Source organism: Oncorhynchus tshawytscha, linkage group LG19 (assembly GCF_018296145.1).
Source record: "Oncorhynchus tshawytscha isolate Ot180627B linkage group LG19, Otsh_v2.0, whole genome shotgun sequence".
NCBI classification, from domain to species: Eukaryota; Metazoa; Chordata; class Actinopteri; order Salmoniformes; family Salmonidae; genus Oncorhynchus; species Oncorhynchus tshawytscha.
Window position 1 is genome coordinate 8,151,084 of NC_056447.1, and position 26,022 is coordinate 8,177,105.

Consider the following 26,022-nt stretch of genomic DNA (forward strand, 5'->3'; position numbering starts at 1 on the left):
CAGCATCAACACTATTGTCGATGCAGAGGCGTCTACGGCTGGTTCTTTAGCGAATTGAAGCCTCATATTATATAGCTAGAACCGCGCCGGAGTTAATTCTAATTCCGTTTTTTTACGGATGGTGCACTTCTCCGTGGAGCTTCTGTTAAATAGTCATTGCTTTGGTTGTCAAAAAGGACATAAAGTTTTCGATTTCCTCGAGGGTATCATGCTGAATACCGAGGAAAGGTAGGCAATGTCTTACACGATTTTGCGAATACATTTCTACAATTATGGATATTTATTTTCCTAATATTTGTTTCCATTGATTTGCTAAACTGACCATTGATTAATAATATTTAAATGATTATGACTATTTAAATGCATTAGTTTTCCACCCTTTAACTTTTCAGAATAACACAATAATAACCAGATATTTCATGTTGTGATAATAACTGAATATTTGGCTGTAATTCCTGTCTGTAGGTTGTCAATAATAGCTGGTGTATTCATGATTTGCTTTAGGTTTTTGATTAGATTAATTTACAGTAGCGTTATGCATGTGAATTTTCTATACTATTTATGAACACCAATAGAATAGTATCGATGTCACATACTAGGCCCATATAATGTAACATGTCCTAATAGCATTTGTACGCCTACATGCATAACATAGACCACATATGGTTTGTTATTGGTTATAGGACATTTTGTATCAATGTATTCAACAATGACCCTATTGCGCACTATGCATTTGCATTTAATTGCTCCAACAATAATTAAATTGGCATATACTTAATATTTTTTTATAATGCTTACCCCTACGTCTTACAACAGTTGTCCAACGAAGTTGTTTTCATACAGCGTTGAAGATGGATCGAATTACCAAAAACATTTCCGCCTTGTACTTTCTGCGCACGGGACATTTCATTTTGTGCAGTGTCAGTAAACGTAACCTATTTTCTTGATGCCCAAATGTCGCACTAATACCGCATATTTTCTTAGAAAGTCAAATCAATAGGGTTAGTATCCCTTTAATATAAATGAGATGATAATACGGAAAAATATAGATGCACCTCTTATTATTAGGCTATTGTTGCCATAATCTGTCCAGGTGCCATGCCTACCTATGACCTGATATCACCCCCATGCCTAGACCTACTTAGATTTTTTTTGCTTTCATCTATAAATCAGCTTTGTGTCAAAGTGGAAATTGCTCCTCAGGACAGGGTTGCTTAGCTGTAGTCGAAGCATCAGAGCAACAGTAGCCTCCTAGACTAGCCTATATAATGACGTGATGCATCCACAATGCTATCATCTTCAGAATCTTCTTCCATGTTCCATCAGGAGAGTCATTTATAGCCTATCACTCAATCTTGGTAAACATGGTCCTGCCTTTTCAAGAATGAGTGCCAATGTCCACAGCAGTATTCCATCATCATATACCACCAGCCTTTCTCATAAAAGTATGCATTACATGATATGCAGAAGCTAAAAATATAAAAATAGCCTACATTGAATACATTGACAACATAGTATGTGTGTACTATGCACACATGTGCATTCATGTTTTACATGTGTGGTGGCAAGCGCAGGGTCCATTCACTAGCGTGCTAGCTTATGTCCCTGTCAGCAGAAGGCATCAGCTGCCCTACATCACACAGACACACACTATTACACAACCAGCCGAGCCCCCAATGGGCTTGGACTAGATTATATTAGCTTGTGGCTAAAGCACCAGTGGAAACCTGTGTGGGATGCTATGGACGCTATCTGTTTAACAGTACGATTTTCTTACTAGTCTAATGCGATTAATTTCTATGGATGATAGGGGAACACTTTGAATAGATCATATGAGGCTATGCCATGCTGTACAGTACACTGATCTCCTCAAGGGATCACCTTGTGATGTGCTGTTCTGTCCTAAAATGGCATCCTGAATGCAACTTGATACTGTACTGTAGGTTAAGACAAACGTCATATAAACATTTTTGTACGTAGTAGGTTCTGGCTGTCAGGTGACATTTACTGTGGTCGTGATACTCTTGACCTAAGCCAAGTCAAGAGTGGAAAGGGGATCGGGACAGGGTACACATGGTAGTCTCCAATGAGCACATGCAGCTCGAATTACCAGAACTTCTCAGTTTGGTATCCTGTTTTTTTTTTTTAGAAACGAGAACCTACATTCACACTTATACGGTACAGCTCTAAATGCTACCCATCAAGTTCATGGGAACTTTTGGTTTGCAATGTAGGCAAGGATTTGTTTATCCAGTAGGCAAATGGTTAATAGTATGGTTAATAGTATATTGTTGACTCACTTAAATTGTATAAAACTAGTTATAAAATATTTGGAGCAGCTCAGGTTTGACACATAGATTAACTGGCTAATAGGTGGTTTGGCCATTCTCTCTGAGCTAGTCTGTTAGCGTTTTCCTGGAAGACTTCCGAGGAATAGTATCCTGTTTTGGAGCCTTCTGTTCCTTGGATGTGTGCCACACTCACAAACTCTTAACCAGTCACCAGGGCAAACATAGAATCCAAAGCCATTATCTAAGGAATAATTAACTCAAATCAGGCTGCCAAAGGTTGAAACTCAAACAACTGCAGCACCAAGGGAAATGGACTGAAAAAAAACACAGTTTTATTAATAATTGCAGAACTCATGATATTTGAAATAATCCAAAAATCCTGACCAGACAAAAAGCACTATGGGTTTTGGATTTACCTATCACCTTCAGACCATATTATTTATCGATCTTCCATACAGTACTCTCTCATTGCACTGCAGTGTACTCTATATTAAACCCTAAAGCAGAGTTTGGTATGCTTGCCTGGGTTCCAGTGATTATACAACCACTCTCTCACACAAGTCCCGGGAGAATACATGGTGCATGACGCACTTATATCCTTGTGTCCCAGTGCTGTGCCTGCAACACAGATATGATTAATACCTCACCCGTATGTTAATACAGTACAGTGCAAGCTAGGTCACTGCTGCATGACTTGAATAATGTTTATACTAGGGTGCAGTGGTTTTTGTTCGTTTTTCAACTTGTGACTGTGGTTATTTAGCCTAGCGCCCTTTGGCACTAGGGGGGGTCTGAATGTCAGAGGGCGAGAGTGTTGCCTTTCAAAACAAGCTGGCATTTCGTGCAAGGACAGGAGCTTTCCTATATAGGGGAATGGAAAAAGGTGCTGGTTCTCAGCATTTTATTAGCAGTGCCACCATTATTTAATCCTAACCGTAACCTCCTTAGGAAGTTGGCAGAAGATTGCGCTTGCAACGGCAGGGTTGTGGGTTCGATTCCCATGGGGGACCAGTACAAAAAAAGTAAAAACAAAACCTGCACTCACTACTGTAAGTCACTCTGGATAAGAGTGTCTGGTAAATGTATAAAATGTAAATGTAAAAATGGAATGTGCCCAAGAAAGTGTTAGCACAACTAAGAATGCTGAGCGGGTTCAAAACTTTTTAGGAGCTGTGACCCTCCTGAAACTTTTGGAATGCTCTCGTCATCTCGTGACACATTAATCATGTGGCTAGTGACAACAAATAAATCAATGCAAGTCACCCACTAGGAGTTTCCATGATTCGCCCAAAGAGCATATTTGTTTTGCACTGCTAGATTTTGCGCTGCACATTTGGAACAATATAATCAATAGATTAACTAAATCAACTATCAGAACAGCAACTGGTAAATAATGCTCTCTCAAAGCCTTTCCAAGGTAACTCCAAGAAACCACTTTTGATTGAATTACGAACTGTATGGGGCTATAAACAAACAAGAAACCGCACACCCAGAGGCAGCATTACTGGTGGGCAGAGACTTGAGGTGAGACTTAAAACCGAGGTAATGATGAGGTGAGACTTAAAACCGTTCTACCTCACTTTTACCAACACGTCTCCTGCGCCAATATGGCGCTAAAACGCTAGACCATTTTTATTCTACCCGCAGAAACACAGAAGGCCCTCCCTCGATCTCCCTTCGGTAAATCAGACCACAACTCTATCCTCCTGGTTCCTGCTTACAAACAAAAGCTCAAACAGGAAGTACCAGTGACATATGGACGTACGGACGTGGTCTGATGAAGCAGACGTGTGGCTACAAGACTGTTTTGCTAGTACAAGCCTGGAATATGTTCTGGGATTCATCTGATAGCATTGAGGAGTTTACACATCAGTCACAGACTTCATCAATACATTTAAGCACGAGGCTAAAGGCTAGAGCTACCGTTTACAAGGAACGGGACACAGACATGGACACATAAAAGCCAACTATGAACTCCGAGACATAAAAAAATAAAAAAGGACATAGGAAGTGGAATCCCATTTACACCGGCTCCGATGCTTGTTTTATGTGGCAGGGCTTGCAGACGATAAACAGACTAAAATGGGAAACCCACCCGTGAGTGACGAAGAACTTCCAAATGAGCTAAATGCCTTTTATACTCACTTAGAGGACAACAACACACAGTCTTGTATGAAAGCCCCTGTTGTTCCAGATGACTGTGTGATTTCGCTCTGTGGCCGATGTAGGTCAAATTTTTTAACAGGTTAACACTCGTAAGGCAGCCGGGCCAGACGGAATACCAGGGCGCGTTCTCAGAGCATGCACAGACCAGTTGGCAAGTGTCCTCACAGACATTTTCAATCCTCCTTGTCCCAGTCTATAATCCAAACATGTTTCAGGCTGACCACCATTGTCCCTGTTCCCAAGAACTCAAAGGTAACCTGCCTCAATGACTACCGCCCTGTAGCACTCTCATCTGTAATTATGAAGTGTTTTGAAAGGCTGGTCATGACACCATCATCCCAGACACCCTGGACTCACTCCAAGTCTCTTACCGCCCCAACAAAGCCACAGATGACAAAATCTCAATTGCATTTCACACTGCCCTCTCCCACCTGGACAAGAGGCGAAATAACTGTGAGAATGCTGTTCATAGACTACAGTTCAGCCTTCAACACCATAGTCCCCTCCAAGCTCGTCGCCAAGCTCGGGACCCTGGGACTGAACACCTCCCTCTACAACTGGATCCTGGACTTCCAGAAGGGCCGGCCGCAGGTGGTGAGGCAACAATACCACTGCCACGCTGACCCTCAACAGAGAGGCCCCACAGGTGTCTGTACTTAGTCCCGTCCTGTACTTGTTCACCCACAATCACGTGGCCACGCACAACTCCAACACCATCATCAATTTTGCTGTCGTCACAGAGGTGGTAGGCCTGATCACCGACAGCAATGAGACAGCCTACAGGGAGGAGGTCAGAGACTTGGCAGTGTGGTGCCAGGACAACAGCGTCTTCCTCAACATCAGTAAGACCAAGGAGCTGATTGTGGATTACAGGAGAAAGAGGGGAGAGCACTTCACCATCCACATCAACAGGGCTGTAGTGTAGCAGGTCAAGAGCTTCAAGTTCCTTGGTGTCCATATCACTAAGGGCTTAACATGGTCCACACACACCAAAACAGTCGTGAAGATGACATGAGAAGATGCTCTCAGGAGGCTGAAAAGATATGTCATGGGCCCTTGAATCCTCAAAGTTCTACAGCTGCACCATCATAGCATCTTGATTGGCTGCATCACCACTTGGTATGGTAAATGCACCGCCCGCAACCATAAAGCACTACAGAGGGTGTTTAACTCTGCATCATTGGGAAGGGCTCGTAAGCAAGCATTTCACTGTAAAGTCTACACCCATTGTATTCAGCTCATGTGACAAATAATAATTGATTTGAAAAAAGCCTCTGAACTTACGTGGCTAACCACCAGTCCACACTAGCTGCAGGGGAGACATACAGACACTCCCCAGAGTGAATTGACCCCATACCAGGGCTTCAGTCAGCCAGTAATTGTCGGCTCAGCTTTTGGCCGATATCTTTTTTCTCTCTTTTTAAACTGATGAATAAAAAGGACAAAAAATCCCTTTGCGAAATAATGTTTTTTTTAGCCTATTAATTGATGGAAATACCAGTCGATGGAAATACATTAAGCTGTTAAATTATTTTCATCTTGGTCACATGGAACCGCTCGCATGTGCGGTGCGCTTTTGACAAGTGTTTATGTGCTAATTGCATCGTGGAATGAACATTTTCTCGTAGCCTACGTACTACCTTGTGCGCATTGCTGCGCTTACAATGTGAATAAATATTATTTTATCAACATTTAAAGCTAAACATTCTAATCTGTTGCATCAGCCTCATTGCCTTTTAAAGTTGTTTTATGTAGCCCAGGCCTACTGGTGGTATGAATTTGGAATCTGTCGTCCCACAATCTGTTAGGAATAGGCGGTTTCTTTATCTACAAGGTGACCAATAGAATAGGTACATTTTTCTACTTTGGGGTGTAGTAGATTGACATAGGCTAGTGATTTTGCTATTTGTTACTTGTCTTGTTGCCTGAGGGAAAGTAAATGTGTACAGTTATGTTTCATTATGCCATACGTTATCTTCATGCAATCTTGTTCAGTTCCTGGACGGAGAGTTTAAGAAGGTTTTCACAATGCAAGATACGATTGTGGAGAGCCTAGTGCCTTGTCAGGGATCGCATTTATTTTGTGAGATTGTCAAATATGACCTTTTTATTCAAGACAGGTGGAACCATATTGATTCAGTTGATAATAAAACAGTTTTCCTGAACTTGTTTCTATAGCTTTATAGCAAGTCAAGATAGCTTACAGAGCAGCTAGCTAGCTAAAATCTAGGCTATACTGTAGCTAGCGACCTCCACCTAATAATTATCATAAAAAAACAAACGTCATTACCATCACAAACTAAAACGGGAGGCAACAGTCATGAAGTATAATTGGCATACCAGTAAATGTGTATTGTTTAACATACTATTAAAATAGTACTCACTTATAGGAATGTGTAATTGTTTACAAGTTGCTAGCTATCCCATAAATCCATCGTCCAAAACCACATATTTGCCTCTTCTTCAGTGGTTTGGCAACTTCCTGTTCTTCGACCGTAAGGGGGCGTTGTGGACGGTCCCCATTCAAATGAATTACCTCCGTGGCGACGTAATGGACTACTTATGGTTGATATGAATGGGGCATTATTATAAAATCTTCAAAGTACACATCGGAATTCGGTAAGAAGGACCCATGTTGTTGCGTCCTCGACTTGCATGGTCTGTTAAAATGAACTACCATATTCTACATGTGATTTGTCATTCTGAGCACTGTGGTTGGATCCCCTAATTGAGTTATGCACCCAATGCGTATGGGTCCGGTTAATTTCTGGTCAATCAAAATGTTACCGGTCAAATGTGCGGCGGCACATTTTCTTAATGGAAATACTGACCCATGCAATGTTTTTGTAAGCCCCCTCGGGAGCATCGGGCTATTCTTACTACTGCCCTGAAACTAGGCCCCGTAACTCCAAACGACCGAGATGTGTGTTCCTGGGCCCCGACGAGGCTATTTGCAGAGGTGTTTACAGATCATGCGCTTGTTTGTGATGCATGCCTTTCCACCACAAGCCAGAGCCTTTCTCTTCACATCACAGTAGTTCCTCTGCTGCTGGTACAAGACTTAGCAGCCTCTCAAGTCAAACCACAGTGTAGTGTGACTTTTCGATTTAAGTGCTGATAATTTCATAGCTTTGAAAATAAAGTCGTTTTTTATTTTTTTCCCATATTGCAACAATGGGTAGCATAGACAACCCCCTTCCTGAGTAGCTACAGTGTATGCGCACATTTGTTCCATAACAATATTTGCAGAACCGGAGACCAGAGTTGGCTACCCCTGACATTTTGATTATTTACTTTGTTTATGGTTTAGGCTGGGTTAGTATTATTTATTACTAGTCGAAAGGCCCTGAGGCCAAAGAGTTGATTACACAGACTTGTTTACTTGTCTGCCCCAGAGAAAGTTAAAACCAGTCAAGCCAGTCAAGCCTGTCCAGCCTGCCTTAAAGCTCAAGGTGAAGGCCACTGATTTTGTACATTCAGTACTACCTGCGTCTGATAAGAGGCTTGGCGGCTGCTTTAGTCTTATGGGATGTTTACGAGACGTCTTATGAGAGCAGACAATGACAAGTACAGCCACAGCATGTCATGTTATAATGTACTATTCTTCAGGCCCTGATTAGACATGACTTGGGAAAATAGGGCAAGCTGTTCCAGCCAAGGACTGCAGTGAGGTGAACCATGAATAAAACAGAGGGGGCGGGCATTGACAGAGGCAGAGCTAACACTTAACTTCAGCAGGTTGTTATTGTAAAAGTCCATTTGTTCTCTATGACATCGCCTGCCTCAATGAAGGTTGAGGTTGCTGAGATTAGATGCAGTGCAGATGGCACACTGCTACTTCTCAAACACATAACTGTATTACTTTGCCTTTGGCATAGGCAGGAGCAAAGAGGTGTTGTTACCGAGATGCTGTTATTTGGTGCTATTTGTGGAACAGCACTTAGATTAACACTAAGGTAGGACTGTCCTAGTGCCAGTGACGCAACAAGCTGGCAAATTGAAGACAACCAAAGAAAGACATCAATCTAATGCAAACTGGGCACTTTTATTACTTGGGTGCTTGGTTCCCATTAGCCATCCACTTTCATTAAGTGTATTAAAATCATAAATGTCCAAGTAGAGTAGCAACGGGAGGTATGTGGGTTGACGTTATGACATGGCAGTGCACCACTTAGTGTTATTGTAACAGTGCGTGTATCCCAAATGGCACCTTATTCCCTGTATAGTGTGCTACTTTTGACCAGGATCCATAGGGCCCTGGTCAAAAGTAGTGCACTATGTAGGGAATAGGGTGCCATTTGGGACAAAACTGGTACCTCTAGGAAAGAAGATGAAATACCCTGGGCCCTTTTAACTACTTATTGATCCTGGTCCTATGTTGAAACACTGAATCAATGGTTTTACGGAAATAGTATCTCCGCCAACATTTTATCAAGTTAATAGCTGCCAACAGACACAAGGCTGGTGAATGAGACTAGGGAAATCGTATATATTCCAAACCTTGCCCCAAACCTCTAAAAACCGACAAATCTAAACCTGAACCTGAATGCTCAATCAGTCAAGTGCTCCTGCTTTTCATGTCTCTTTCATGAATCCTGTGGCATGGTCATTCATCTCTCTCTTTCTTTTTCCTTCTATCCCCTCTCTGCAGTTCTTTGTTAGTGGGCTCCAGGTTCCACTGCTCCAGGCACCAGGCTCCGGGGCCTCTGTGGTGCTCCTGATGCCCCTCACCCACACTTGAAGATCCCGGGTGGGCGAGGGACTGGCAGGGATCACTCTCTCGGCCTGTTACTACACAAGGTGAGAACACCAGAGGCAACTTCATTGCAGCCACTGATCAACAAATCACATCAACCCCTAAATACTCCTTAAGTGATCATGATAAATGAGTCTGAGCCTCGCCTTGCTCAAATGGATCCCCTGAAAAGCTGAATATCATTGAATGATTTATGCTCTTTATGCTGAGACAACACAGGAATCCTACATGCACTTCCTATTTTGCCCTGATCACCCCATATCAGCATGTATAATGTACACAGTGAACTGTATACACAGTGTACTGTCAAAGTAATAACCTGATAAAAACGTGTCTTATGTACAATTATAGTACATGAAAATGCTGCTGATCTATAGCCCCGCAGACAATATTGAAACCATATATGGTTTGAACAGAGGCAGTCAAAATATCTGAGATAAGTTATCAACCATAGACTCTGTACATGGTGATCTAGAAAGTGTGCGTTGTCCAAGAGTTAATATCAAGTCAAATAAAATGTTATTTGTCACATACGCCAAATACAAAAGGTGTAGACATTTAGTGAAATGCTTACTTACGAGCCCTTTCCCAACAATGCAGAGTAAAAGTACAATAAAAAAATAGTAACACAATAAAATAACAATAATGAGACTATACAAGGTCTACTGGTACAGAGTCAATGTGTAGGTAATTGAGGTAATACAGTGCATTCGGAAAGTATTCAGACCCCTTGACTTTTTCCACATTTTGTTAGGTTACAGCCTTATTCTAAAATCAATCTACACACAATACTCCATAATGACAGAAAAAACTGTTCTTCTGAAAAAATGTAAATATCACATTTACATAAGTATTCAGACCCTTTACTCAGTAATTTGTTGAAGCGCCTTTGGCAGCGAATTACGGCCTCAAGTCTTCTTGGCTATGATGCTACAAGCTTGGCAGACCTGTATTTGGGGAGTTTCTACCATTCTTCTCTGTAGATCCTCTCAAGCTCAGTCAGGTTGGATGGGAGCGTCGCTGCACAGTTATTTTCAGGTCTCTTCAGAGATGTTGGATCGGGTTCAAGTCTGGGCTCTGATAATTGTCCTGAAGCTACTCCAGTGTTGTCTTGTCTGTGTGCTTAGGGTCGTTATCCTGATAGTAGGTGAACCTTCACCCCAGTCTGAGGTCTTGAGTGCTCTGGGCCAGGTTTTCATCAAGGATATCTCTGTACTTTGCTCCGTTCATCTTTCCCTTGATCCAGACTAGTCTCCCAGTCCCTGCCGCTGAAAAAACATTGTGACAGCATGATGCTGCCATCACCATGCTTCACCATAGCGATGGTGCCAGGTTTCCTCCAGATGTGACGCTTGGCATTCAGGCCAAAGTGTTCAATCTTGGTTTCATCAGACCAGAGAATCTTGTTTTTCATGGTCTGAGAGTCTAAGCAGGCTGTCATGTGACTTTTACTGAAGAATGGCTTCTGTCTGGCCATTCTACCTTAAAAGGCCTGATTTGTAGAGTGCTGCAAAGATGGTTGTCCTTCTGTAAGGTTATCCCATCTCCACAGAGGAACTCTGGAGCTTTGTCAGTGTGTCCATCGGGTTCTTGGCCACATCCCTGACCAAGGCCCTTCTCCCCCGATTGCTCAGTTTGTCTGGGCGGCCAGCTCTAAGAAGAGTCTTGGTGGTTCCAAACATCTTCCATTTAAGAATGATGGAGGCAACTGTGTTCTTGGGGACCTTCAATGCTGCAGAAATGTTTTGGTACCCTTCCCCAGATCTGTGCCTCTACACAATCCTGTATCGGAGCTCTACGGACACGCACTGTCAATTATGGGACCATATATAGACAGGTGTGTGCTTTTACAAATCATGTCCAATCAATTGAATTTACCACAGATGGACTCCAATCAAGTTGTAGAAACAGCTCAAAGGTGATAAATGGAAACAGGATGCACCTGAGCTCAATTTTGAGTTTCATAACAAAGGCTCTGAATACTTATGTAAATAAGGTATTTCTGTTTGTTTTTTAATAAATGTGCTAAAATGTAAAAAAATAAAGGTTTTCACTTTGTCATTATTGGGTATTGTGTATAGATTGATGAGGAAAATGTTTTATTGTATCCATTTTAGAATAAGGCTGTAAGGTAATAAAATGTGGAAAAAGTCAAGGGGTCTCAATACTTTTCCGAATGCACTGTATGTACATGTAAGTAAGGGTAAAAGTGACTAGGCAATCAGGATAGATAATAAACAGAGTAGCAGCAGTGTATGTGAAGAGTGAAAGTGTGTCCTATCTGTGATTTGATTAACTGTTCAGCAGTCTTATGGCTTGGGGGTAGAAGCTGTTCAGGAGCCTTTTGGTCACAGACTTGGCGATCCAGTACCGATTGCCGTGCGGTAGCAGAAAGAACAGTCTGACTTTGGTGGCCCCAATGATGTACTGGACCATACGCACTACCCTCTGTAGCGCCTTACGGTCAGATGCCAAGCAGTTGCCATACCAAGTTGTGATGCAGCCAGTAAAGATGCTCTCAATGGTGCAGCTGTAGAACTTTTTGAGGATCTGAGGGCTCATGCCAAATCTTTTCAGTTTCCTGAGGGGGAAGTGGTGTTGTAGTGCCCTCTTCACGACTGTTGGTTTGTTTGGACCATGATACGTCCTTAGTGATTTGGACACCGAGGAACTTGAAGCTCTCTACCACAATATCCTTTTGGGTTCTTAATAACCATCTGTGCTACCGTGGATTTATTTATTTTGTACTTTTACCCAATTTCGTGGTATCCAATTGGTAGTCATGTCTCATCGCTGCAACTCCCGTACGGAATCGGGAGAGGCGACGGTCGAGAGCCGTGCGTCCTCCAAAACACAACCCAGCCAAGCCGCACTGCTTCTTGACACTGCCCGCTTAACCCCGAAGCCAGCCACACCAACGTGTCGGAGGAAACACCGTACACCTGAAGTGTCAGCGTGCATTGCGCCCGGCCCACCACAGGAGTCGCTAGAGTGCGATGGGACAAGAACATCCCTGCCGGCCAAACCCTCCCCTAACGCGGATGACGCTGGGCCAATTGTGCCCCGCCCCATGGGTCTCCCGGTCAAGGGCCGGCTGCGACGCAGTGCCTGAGATCACTGCGCCACTCGGGAGGCCCCAAGCACACACATTTGAGTCTTTGCAACTGTATTCGCACCTGAATCTGCTCTACCCTCCTTCTCTTTGCAAACACTTGCACACACACACACAGGTGTGTCCTTGCCCCAGACATGTGACTGTCTCAGAGTGGGCTAAGAGGGTTAGGCTTAAACAGATCAGTCACACCTGTGATATCAACATCATTGCCTCACGTATGAAAGAAAGAGCCCTTTCATTGACAGCAGAAGGCTCGCAGCTCTGCTGCTACCCTCTGTTTTATTAGGTACCACCAATGAGAAGAGGGAAAGAGAGGTGGAGGGTCAACATTAAACACATTTAATAACAAAAACAGAGGTGTGGTCGTATTGGATACTGTGTCCAGTTCAATTTCGGAATTGACTGATGTTGAAATTAGTTTTACTCAGTGATTTATATATACACTAGTATAGTTTTAATCTCAGTTTTGAGATTATGGGGAAATGATTAGACCAAAGGCGAGGACACAACAGCTCACCTGACACAAGAATGAATCCAAACATTCTGCTTGATTTTATGTGAATTTGACATTTACTGTACTTTTGGCAGCAACGAAATCTGAAAATACTCTGGATACATTCAGGAATATTCCTGGAAAATGTGTGGTAGGTGAAGCATAAGACAAAAACATGACAAGGGTTTGAGTGAGAGGACATACAGAGGACATACAGCCAAATTCTCTAAAATGAAATGGGCGATTTATGGTGGAGAAATTAACATTCAATCCTCTGACAACAGCTCTGGTGGACATTCCTGCAGTAAGCATGCCAAATGCACAGTCCCTCAACTTGAATTATCTTGGCAAAGGAGAAATGCTCACAATTTGAGAGAAATAAGCTTTTTATGCATATGGAAAATTTCAGGGATCTTTTATTTCAGCTCATGAAACATTGGACCAACACTTCACATGCTGGGTTTATATTTTTGTTCAGTATATATTTTTCTTTCCATGATATTGTAAAACGTTGCTTTTAAACAGTACAAAACAATTGATCTCTAACAACATATAGCCTAGCCTAACATTGAACGCATGGCGACAAACACAGGCACATAATTAATGAAACTATTCGATGATCCTGTTTTTATAATTTGTTTGAATAAACGCATATAGGCCTATATAAAACAATGCTTTATTGTAGGTATATGTAGCCTACGCTACTGCGTGAGAGCTGCATGGAAGAATTCCAATGCCTATGTTAGAAATGGCAAATAGAGAGACATTTCTTCTTCCTTTCTCTGCCTGGGAAAAAATTACATTTTATATGACTGGAGACCTTATCAGAATGTTTTTAAGACAACAAAAAATACAGGGAAGGCTATTTAGCCTGCCACTGACAGTCTGCTGCTGACAGGTCTGTGGGTTCATTGTGTGAATGAATGTTTGAATATTTCTGCCTGTTTTTTGTTTTTTTGCCATGCATCATTGTGACAATGTATCAATTTAGCCAATGGGATCACATCACACCAGAGCGAATCATTTTCAGGATAGCCTAGACTACTTGCTTAAGCGCTAGAGAGAGGGCGAAGGGATAGGGTAGTTGCCAGCGGAGATGCGTGAATTACAAGAAGGGAACAGTGAAATATCCGCCGGAGTTTAGGTTACCCATATCAATAAGTGGTGTCACAGATTTAGATAAAGCGCTAAAATGTAAATGCAGGCTTAGTGTGAACACAACTACCCAATGCTTCACTAAAATGAATCAATGGCTAATCGGCTATGGACATGTTGCGTTTGTGTTTCTATTTTCGAATGGTTGTCAATTTCATCTTCATAGCCTAGGCCTACTGTGCCTTCAGAAAGTATTCACACGGACTTTTTCCACATTTTGTTATGTGAGTCTGAATTTAAAATGGATTCAATTGAGATGTTGTGCCACTGATCTACGCACAACACCACACAATGGCAAAGTATCATTTTGTTTTTAGAAATGTTTTGAAATGATTTATTTTTTAAAGTAAAGCTGAAATGTCTTTAATCAATAAGTACTCCTGAATGTATTTAGGCTTGCAATAACAAAGAGGTTGAATAAACGTTTGATTAAGTCACAAATGGCATGGACTATGAGTGCAATAATAGTGGTTAACATTATTTTATTTTTTTAATGATTACCACATCTCTGTACCCCACAAATACAATTATCTGTAAAGGTCCCTCAGGCGAGTAATGAATTTCAAGCACAGATTCAACCCCAAAGACCAGAGGTTTTTGGCAAATAAATAAATATTTTTATCCTGAATACAACGCATTATGTTGTTTGGAGCAAATCCAACACATCACTGAGTACCACTTCATATTTTCAAGCATAGTGGTGGCTACATGGGTATGCTTGTCAACTACAAGGATTATGGAGTTTTTTTTGTATAAAAAATAGAGCTTAGCACACGCAAAATCCCTGAAGAAAACCTGGTTCGGTCTGCTTTCCAACAGACCCTGGGAGACAAATCACCTTTCAGCAGGACAATATGCTAAAACTCAAGGCCAAATACACACAGGAGTTGCTTACCAAGACAACATTGAACATTGAGTGACCTAATTAAAGTTTTGATTTTAAACCGACTTAAATCTATGGCAGTACTTTCAAATGGATTTCGAGTAATGATCAACAACTGACTTGACAGAGCTTGAAGAGTTTAAAAAAAAAAATAAACGGGCAAATATTGTACAATCCAGGTGTGCAAAGCTCTTAGAGATTTACCCCCAAAATACTCGCAGCTGTAATCGCTGCCAAAGGTGATTCTAACATGTATTGACTACAATATATCTAATCAAGATATATCAGTGTTTAATTTTTCATTCATGTTTAAAAGTGTTAGAATTTCTTTTAGAGTATTTTGTGTAGATCGTCAATAAAAAATACAATTAAATCCATTATAATCCCAATTTGTAACACAACAAAATGTGGAAACAGTCAATGGGTGTGAATACATTCAGAAGTCATTGTATATCACAGCTGTCTCTATCTTCCCCTTAACTGCATTGTTGTAAGCTTTTCACTGTAAAGCCTGTTGGTATTTGACAAATACGATTTGATTTTAACTTTCCCCCTCAATTTACATGATAGGCTACATTGATTTAGCATGCTCCAATAATGTATAGTTTTTGATATCCTACAGAAAGGATTTAAAGCTAAGGCAAGGTTTTTGGGGAAAGGAGAAATTGATTTGCTTACGCTGCAGGTTGCTTTGGTTGATGGGTCCTTTTAAAGTGTGTGTGTATCAGTTTGCTAATTCTCTCTATGTCCATTCAGGCTAGGCCTATTTTAGGAAACTTTCTGTCTGGACTCCGACCTTGCGGTGGTCCAGAGAAACTGCACTACGGCAGTGATGCTGGGGTAATAATTACATTGTTAGATAGGCCTACAGTGGATTGAAGCATGTTGCATATAATTACTGTTGGAGTGCATAATTGCCGTGGTGTTTATGCCGACATCCAATGCAATGGTGCCCCCCCAAAAAAACCAGCACAATATAGTCTAAAGTTACCAGCAGTAGGCTTACCATGTAAGAAGACACGATTCTTTTGAACCTAAAAGACAATCTAATCAAAATTGTATGAGTAGACCCTCTCACAGTTGAGGCTTAAGGGTATTATAATAGCCTGCAGATGAACAATATATTTCAATGCTATTTTCTAAGACGCAGCTGTCACGACATGTCAGTCAGACGTTCAATGATAGGCGACAGTACGCATTCATCTTATTATTGTCTCTTCACCCACGATAGACATAATTGTAATCCAAACCCAACCTCGTTGTGATGCACTGAGGTTCCAAACTCGGTTATAGACCAGACTGACTTTATGGCCAACATGATCCTATTTACACTTCGTAGTAAATTTTGACACACAAATCTATGTTTCTGACTCATATCGATGCCACATGGGCCGTTTTCAAAGGGATTTATTTTTTATTTTTTTGTGTCAGTCAGTCTTTAAATAGATGTCATTTTGTTCTTGAAACATTTAATTGAAATACTGTAGCATTCCATTCATTCCTATGGAAGACTGCTCCTACTGGGGAATACCAATATGGCTGACTGGTGGCTTTTAAGCCTCTCATTGGCCAATACATAGCATCAGAAATCCAGGGTTTATATACTGTACTTCATTGGTTTTATCTCAAATATTCCATGGGAAACTCATGGGATTGAATACAGTCAATAGGAAAAGAAATCTGCATTGTTTCAAGGTTTAGAGAATTTAGACCTCCCATAATACTCTAATCCCCATTCCCACTCTTTTGAAAAACGCCATGGCCACTGTTCTCTTAAATGAGCTAGGAGTCAGAGTGCTGTGTGAACAGTTTGTATGACGCAAGCACACAAATTATCTTCAGGAAATGTACCTTTTCATCTGTCCTCCCTTCCTCTCCACTAAAGGACGAGAGGCTTACGGTGACGCGGGCAGCTCCTGTCAATGGGACACCAGCCATCCTGCACTTCCACTACCAACTGAGCGAGTGCCGCACGGCCTGCTGGGAAACAGCCCTCTCCTCGGACAGCCTCTTTCTGGAGATCCCCGCTGGGGCACTGGCGGAGGGCAGCAAAGAGGGGTAAGCATGGGCACAATCGCAGACGGACAGACAGGCAGGGTGTTACACACAGCTCTGAGACACATACCCCTTGTTAAGACCTACCAGCTTGCCTGCAGACACCCATTACAGAAATGTTGGATAGCCTGTTAGGTTACTAATTTCACATGCAAGTTATACTCTGACAACATTTATAGTATAAGGACAACGGAGTGTGCACATGCTAACAGAAAGGACGAGGTGGGTAGCTAGCTAAGTGTGTCATTGTAGCAAAGTATTTATCAACAAAAAATCTGATCTAATTTTCGTTCTATTACCATGATTGATTTTGGCCTGGCACATTACCTCTTTCAATGAGCTTTCAGTTTTGATAGGATTATTTGATCTAAAAATCCTTTAGGCCTACCTACAGAAAGAAAACTACACATCCCTGCACAGCCTGGTAAGAGTGACACAAAGGGTGTTTAGCGTCTCCAGTGGCTCTGCAAGCACTGACAGGGTATTCTCCTCTGCTGGCCTGCTCTCCAGGGACCAGACTCTGGCCAAACTCATGTTTCTAAAAATGAATTCAAAAGGCACATAAGACTGAGCCTAATAAGGCATTTTTTCAATTTGAATTGAATTCTAAGTAAGTCACAGTTTATGTGCAATTTATAATCTACAATTATTTCATACAATTTAATGTTTAAATTCTGAGCGCTTAATGTCCCTGCCAACCTAGTGTCACACATTCAAATGCTTCACTATTTATTTATTTGAAGGCTATAGCCTTGAAATAATGTAAATAATATAGCCTAAATAATAAATTAATCGTTCCTTCTTAGACTACCTGTCTGGCTCCTGACCTATTTAGAGTGTTTATATGCTGTTTAATACTGTATGACATGTAGCCTACTTGAAATTATAAGCACCTTTTACAGTCACTTTTTCCTGTTATTTATTGAAATACTTTTCATTCAAATCATATTTTATTTAACTCGGCAAGTCAGTTAAGAACAAATTCTTATTTACAATGATGGCCTACCCCGGCCAAACCCGGACGACGCTGGGCCAACTGTGCGCCGCCCGACTGGATTCCCAATCACGGCCAGATGTGATACAGCCTCTAGACTGTAGTGACTCCTCTTGCACTGAGATGCAGTGCCTTAGACTGCTGCGCCACTCGGGAGATTTGGTTTCAATACTTCAACACCAAATGGTAGGTCCAGGTAGTCAAAAAAAATAGATGTGTGTTGGCTAAATTGTGATTTGAGTGAATTTGGAGTAGCAGTTTAATTTACCTTTGAGCTAGGAGCGGTTTTTAGCGGAGCAGTTGGAAAGGACGTGGAGCGCTGAGTAGTGTGCAAGCCACCACTCCATGAGCAATAAGTGGGATTTCCCGACCACTCAACTCCACTCGCATACTCTTGTCTGGACCAGAGGAACACCTTTGTGAGAATTCTGTAAATTGACTACAGTTCAGCATTCAACACTATTGTTCCCTCCAAGCTCAGAGCCCTGGGTCTGGACACCACCGTCTGCAACTGTATCCTGGACTTCCTGACGAGCAGACCATAGGCTGTGAGGATTGGCAACAACACTTCCACCACACTGACTCTTAACAAAGGGGCCCCCCAGGGGTGTGTCCTCAGCCCTCTGCTGTACTCCCTGTTCACCCACAACTGCGTGGCTTTGCACGAACTCAACGGTTGTAGGCCTGAACCTACAACGACGAGTGAACCTAAAAGGGAGGAGGTAAGTGAACTGGTATTGCGGTGCCAGTACAACAACCTCTCCCTCAACGTCAGCAAAACAAAATATTTGAATGTTGACTTGCTCCGATCCACATGAATGGGACTTCTGATAGAGTCAATTGTATTAAGTTCCTCGGCATCCACATCACCGAGGACTTGACATGGACCAACAACATCACCAGTAGTCAAGAGGGTGCAACAGCGCCTCTACTTCCTAATGCTCCTGAAGATTTTCGGCGGAAGAAATCTAACTTACAGCATTTTTCCATGGTGCGGAGAGTAAAATGTGCAGTTTATAACGCTATTCTACACATTTTGTCACGAGGGGCACATGCCCTGTGTGCTTGTTCGGTAATCCGGCCCTGCATGCATGTCCCTTACATATGACTAATAAAACTTGAAAAAATGCCTTTCAGGGAGGCTATCCTCTCTCTCTAGTCCAGTGTTGTTTCCCAACTCCGGTCCTCGAGTACCCCTAACGGCACACATTTTTGTTGTAGTCCCGAACAAAAAACACCTGATTCATTCAACTTGTCAAGGGCTTGATCAATATTTGACAAGTAGAATCAGGTATGTTTCTTCTTGTCAACAGGGCCACTACAAAAATATGTACTGTTCGGGGTACTCGAGGACTGGGGTTGGGGAACACTGCTCTAGTCCTTTCCTTTTATGAATAGAAATGAGCCATTTACGTGGCGTCGTCATGTAATATGTCATCAGTGTCATGTCAATATCCTCTTGGCACGACATTGGCGAGGTGCCAGCACAGTCTCAGCGTCTTCTCCGACACTGCAGAGCTAATTCTAAGGGCCACTGCAGCTGCCACTGCATTATTATGTAAGTCTACTCTCTTATGTAAAAACAGTGCATCATCTCATTCTCTCCCCCTTCTCTTTCCAGGCTCACCAGCCTGCTGGAGTTTGCTGAGGAGAAGCTGAAAGTCAACTACGTGTTCTTGTGGTTCGATAGAGCCAGAGAGGATCGATGTAAGCGTTCCACTATTTAGTGCTGGGTTCAAAAGAGGAGTGCAGCTAGAATTCTTATTTGAAACAAAAAAAATGCCACCCCGCCTCTGTTTTGGTGAAAAGCTCTGGATGGATGCAAGGACTGACCATCCATGATATCAAAATTATAGTTTTAAACATGTTGAGGCTATACACTGTTTGTTTACATTTACATTGTTTTACTCTAATCTTGTAAACAATCTTATATTTTGGGTTCTGATGAGGTATGACATTTGGGGGCATTTAAGTTATATTCTTAAAGAATCAATGGCTATATATCATTAATGTATAAGTCACAAATGGATGAAGCAACTGCCAATAATGGGCACATAATTGGTGGTTAGCATTAGCATGCTAATTCATTTCCATATAATGTACTTGGACTGTCCCAATTAGATGTTTAGACTATGATAAACATTGGAAAGCAAGGGTTTCAGTTCCTTTCCAACTGTAGAACATTTCCTTGGAGAAAAAAAACATTGAATGGATAATTACATTTGATTGAGCTATCCTTTAGTATATTAATAACGTCCATGAAATCAAACGACCATAGCTTATGTACACCTATACATACAAAAGTATGTGGACACCCCTTCAAATGAACCACACCCGTTGCTGACAGGTGTATAAAATCGAGCACACAGCCATGCAATCTCCATACATAAACATTGGCTGTAGAATGGCCTTACTGAACAGCTCAGTGATTTTCCACATGGCACCGTCATAGGATGCCACCTTGACAACAAGTCAGTTCGTCTAATTTCTGCCCTGCTGGAGCTACCCCGGTTAACTGTAAGTTTTGTTATTGTGAAGTGGAAACATCTAGGAGCAACAACGGCTCTGCCGCAAAGTGGTAGGCCACACAAGCTCACAGAATGCGTAAAAATCATCTGTCCTCGGTTGCAACACTCACTACTGAGTTCCAAACAGCCTCTGGAAGCAACGTCAGCACAAGAACTGTTTGTCGGGAGCTTCATGAAATGGGGTTCCATGTCCGAGCAGCCGCACACAAGCCTAAGATCACCATGCGCAATGCCAAGGGTCTGCTGGAGTGGTGCAAAGCTCGCCGCCATTGGACTCTGGAGCAGTGGAAACATGTTCTCTAGAGTGATGAATCACGATTCACCATCTGGCTGTCCGACGAACGATTCTGGGTTTGGCGGATGCCAGGGGAACGCTACCCGACCAAATGCCTAGTCCCAACTTTAAAGTTTGGTAGAGGAGGAACAATGGTCTGGGACTGTTTTTCATGGTTCGGGCTAAGCCCCGTAGTTCCAGTGAAGGGATATCTTAACGCTACAGCATACAATGACATTCTAGACGATTCTGTGCTTCCATTTTTATGGCAACAGTTTGTGGAAGGCCTTTTCCTGTTTCAGCATGACAATGCCCCCGTGCACAAAGTGAGGTCTGTCAGAAATGGTTTGTCAAGATCGGTGTGGAAGAACTTGCCTGGCCTGCACAGAGCCCTGACCTCAACCCCATCGAACACCTTTGGGATGTATTGGAACGCCGACTGTGAGCCAGACCTAATCCCCCAAAATCCGTGCCCGACCTGACTACCGGTAATGCTCTTGTCCATACAGAAATGGTTTGTCGAGATAGGTGTGGAAGAACATGACTGGCCCTGACCTCAAACCCATCAAACACCTTTGAGGTAGAATGGAACGCCAACTGTGATCCAGGCCTAACCAACATCAATTCCCAACCTCACTAATGCTCTTGTGACTGAATGGAAGCAAGTCCTCGCAGCAATGTTCCACCATTTTTTAATTTGTTTATTTTACCTTTATTTAACCAGGCAAGTCAGTTAAGAACACATTCTTATTTTCAATGACGGCCTAGGAACAGTGGGTTAACTACCTTGTTCAGGGGCAGAACAACAGATTTTTACCTTGTCAGCTCGGGGATTCGATCTTGCAACCTTTCAGTTACTAGTTCAATGCTCTAACCACTAGGCTACCTGCCACCCCGCCATCTAGTAGAAAGCTTTCCAAGAAAGTGGAGGCTCTTATAGCAGCAAAGTGGAGACCAACACCATATTAATGCCTATGAATTTGGAATAAGATGTTCGATGAGTAGGTGTCCACATACACTACATGACCAAAAGTATCTTGATTATAGAAGTGGCAGTGATGTTCTAGCGAAGTTAAACTGAGAGAGTGCTTATAATCTGGTACCCAAGACAGAACGGCCACAACACTGGTTAATCCTGTCCTGGTCCTGCTAGGTTCACTAACTTCTCTGCATGGTCTCTCTTTTTTTCTCTGAACAGTATCCATCATAAAGACTTTCCACTACATGGGCTTTGAGGTGGTGAAACCCGGCAACCCTCTGGTGCCGGCTCGGACAGACCTCATCTTCATGGTCTACTCTCTGGAAAACAGCAGCTCCGATGAGGAGTGAATGAAACACCGGACCACCCTGCCGCTCCCTAGCCCACCCATGACCCCCACAGAACCCCTCCCGCCAGCTGCCTTCATCCCTGTCCCCCATCCTCAAACTGTGTGCCCCCTCCCTAACCCCAAAGATACTCTTCCACCCAAACCTCTACCCTTCTCATTGATTGGGTTGTCACAATTTTGTAGACTCCATTATAAGAGGGATATGCTGCTTGGGGATGCTAAGATCTCTGTGGTGATACATCTTCCCCTGATGAGCACAGCGGTGGAGCATGGAAGGGCGGAGCTTGGACCGAGTCATCACCCGATTGGTTCAGATTTTACTAATCGCCCCACTCCATGCCAGGCTTTACATGCCTGCCCACAACAATCCAACAGGGTGACTTTTTGGCTGGAAGAAAAAGCATATCTATACTCTGACAGCTTGCACGGAATATCAAAGAGCCTGACTTGGGTCTTTTAATGTACAGTAGTTTCTATACAAAGCAGGGCTTGTTTAGTAGGGACAGTAATGTAATGGGTAGCATAAGGGAATTATTTTAAGGGGATATTTGCCTGGGTATGGTTGGGTCAACATGAATGAATGAATTGTTCTGCTTGTGTTTTTTTCTATGATAGGGACAAGTATAACACTGATCTTTCTTTTACAATTGCATTCATTCTATAACATATATTTTTTTTCTCAAACTGTTGGGTATATTAAGTCTTCATTCCTACTTTTGCGTCACTAGCTATGATCTTTCAGCTTACGGTTTTCTTATTTTCTTACCAGATTATAGTTAGCGTGATATTGTTAGTCTCGTTTGATATTTGAAAGCTGAGCGAAGGTCGTTGTTTTGAATGTTGGGTCAGGGCAATCTAGTTCACAGCTTTCTGCAGCAATGATGTGCGTTCCCCTCACTTGAGGTCGCTCAGCTACGCAATGAACCTGTGAAACTAACACCTGAATTATTGAGCCAGTAGAGGTACATCGAGAAGAGTGGAAGAGCATTAAACATATGTTGTAATCCATTCTCACTCGGCACATAAGTCACCACATAAATATGGCTAGACTTAGCCCTCATCATTTAGCATGGGCTGAGACAGCTCTTCCTGGTTTCAATCCCAGTTAAAATTCATATCTTTGTATACAGTTCTATCAACCAGAGCCCTTTTGAACTAGTAGTACCACCCCCAACAACACCTCTGCTCAGTTGAAACTATTTTGAGAGGGTTGTGGTGGGGCCTTTTCCACCTAAGAAAAGAGTGCAATGTTCTCTTTTACACTTCAGTCTTATTTCCCACATTCATCCCTAGCTACCCAAAGCAATGTGGCAAAAAGGAAACCAACCCATGAAGGGAAAAGTCACAACACAAGCACTTTAGGTAGCCACGTAAAATCGAGTGGAAGTGCATTAGGGTCCATTACGGAGAAGTGGCCAGCGCCTTCTATTTTGTTTTGCCGTGCAAACCAGACAGAATTGCCAAAGAAATAGTTCTACATTCAGCAGTAACAGTTAAAAAGTTCCGGTCAACAGTAATCCTATAGGATACTGGCTTAAGTTTCTTTCTCACACTAACAAGATCCCTAAAACAGTGCTAGGGTGACCTGGTTTGTTCAGGAAAGCAGTATACAAATATATTCCCCTAACAATAGCATTTTGTCTCAGAGGAACATGGACAAGAGTGATGTGTGCTTGGGATCCTATGTGCAGGGGGCTTTCATTTTTGCATGTGTGTAGAGGTTGAGTCTTCATAGATGGGTTAGATAACGTCACTAAAACTATACACACTTCAAATGGGGCAGAAGTCCATGAGGAGTTGTGATTCTGATTGGCCAGATATCTACCAAAAATAACAAGAATCTGCCATGTGGGGAATTGTAAATGACTCATTTTTAGCTAGTTTCATCATGTTCTTGATACCATGTCTTGTTTTGACTGAATTCATGTCAATGCTTATGGGAAAATTTTGCTAGCTAGCTAACCAACAACTGTAAATATGTATTTGAGAGAGAAATGTTCATTAATGCAAATGCATTTATGATTTCAATAAACATTGAAGAAATATAGTTTACAAGTCAACCCAGTCGGTTTTGCCCCATAGTTGCGCACGCGTCAGTTGTGTTGCTAAACAACCAACCCGTCTAGCTGTTGAATGAGCAGTGACGAAAACGAGTCTATTCATCTTCAGAGTTATATTTTTATGTATCTTTCTTGTTTGATAGTTTCTTATAGCCTAGTTTAGTTGTTTTGTTTACAGTGGCATACAGAGGATCATTCAATGGCAATCCATACATGTATACCTTTTAACTTTTTCTGTCTGGAAAAAAATAAAATAAAAATCTATCTTGCTTGTGTTTGTTTATCCATTGGGATGTGTGTGCATAGTTGCTGACAATTGAGAGAGAATGTGTTTGAGTAAGAATTTATGTCCCTGGGTTTGACCCCGGGCTTTGGCACCAAAAAAAGTAATATAATAAACGGTAATAACCGCCTCATGAGCACCATTATTTGACAGACAGAACCTGTACTGACAACGGTCCAACAAACCCGTTGTTTAATTTAGCATTTAATCTTCTGTAATTGGCAGTAATTAGGATGATGTAGTGGTGACGCTAAATAGGGTCGGTCATATCCACCTACAAAACATAAGACAAAAAGTAAATTGTAGAATTAGAAAAAAGTGCACTGTTATTCCTGCGCTGATGTTATACGTGTTGACTTCATAGAAGTCAATGTCATCCCCAGGGCTTTATTCCATTTCCTGCACCATTTAGACTTCAGTGATCTGGCCCTGACAAAGGCTTCTGTGAAGTCAAACCTTTGCTTTATTGCTGCAGTATGATATGATACAATGGGGAACAGCAATACACCATGTGTGGGCCTTCCCTTTATCTCAGATGTAGCACAAATACATTTTGGGTCTGCTGTCTGTCGGCCTACACTTGTGTGTGTGATTGTGAACTACCACCTCAACCTTATTTAGACAAGGCTTTACAAAACCTTAAAAAAGGTATACACCAACAGTAACCTAGTGCATGTGAGAGACAAAGATGTTGGGATTAATGGAATAGGTGAGTCAAATGCAGAGTTGTTTATCAGAATGAGTAGGCCAAAGGCTATAAAACGCTCTTCTCCTGCTGGGCTCTCAGCTCTCTTGCCGATTCAACCAATAATCTTCAGACTGTTTCCGGGAAACTGTCCTGACACTCCTGATGTTCTGCCAAGCCCACTTTGTCCCAAATTGGTTGATCTTTCCATCTATTTCCGGGGTGTCAGGCCAGTAAAGGTGCTGTGCTACATGCCTTATGGTCCACTTCACCTAGGCATTTTCCAGTCCAGTGTCAAGGCAGCTCAAAGGACAGAGCTTGACCTCTGACCTCATTTACAGGCATTGTGTGCAGATGACAGAGTTAGGCCTGTTTACTGCTAAGTGGAAAGTAACTTGTTTAACCTAGGCTGCTCCCAAAGCATCTGTTCGGTTTCATAGCAGCAGCATGGTTTGAAACGGACTTTAAAAATCCTATTCATCTATGTAGTCACACAATCACTATGGTCTCAGACATTTAGACATGCTATTTATTTAGTCTGAATGTGGGCCTATTTTGTTGCTGGGTTACAAGGTGTATTTTAGGCCCTGTACACACTCCAGTTGTAAGGCTGATGTACAGTACAACACATTAGATGATTTTCCACACAAAATGTTTTATGCAACATGACTTTGACACAGCAGAAACCCAGCTGCCATTCTGGCTCCCATCACTAATCCCTGGCGGTGCAAAAAAGGACAGTCAGTCTCTTCTGACCTTAATCTTCACTTTACTTTACACAACAAGCCTTCAGATTGACGCTCTTATCGCATGGATGTCAGTCACGACCTTTTGCAGAAGTCCCTTTTCTGCATGTACAGCGATCAGGGTTCGAGGATCAGGTCAGCAGAATTAAAGCAAGGTAGAATCAATGACTAATCCCTTCTAAAAATGACCGACTCATCTTTTACATCGCA

General features: G+C 42.2%; 1 protein-coding gene across 1 annotated transcript; it reads left to right on the plus strand.

The window, feature by feature from the left end:
- oaz2a (ornithine decarboxylase antizyme 2a) lies at window positions 1–24,373 on the plus strand. The gene is given in 6 exon segments (XM_024379014.2): window positions 1–228; window positions 9,109–9,175; window positions 9,177–9,257; window positions 16,745–16,917; window positions 19,530–19,615; window positions 21,909–24,373. Coding segments are annotated over 6 exon segments (648 nt in total). The 5' UTR covers window positions 1–118; the 3' UTR covers window positions 22,040–24,373.
- The last annotated feature ends 1,649 nt before the right edge of the window (window positions 24,374–26,022 follow it).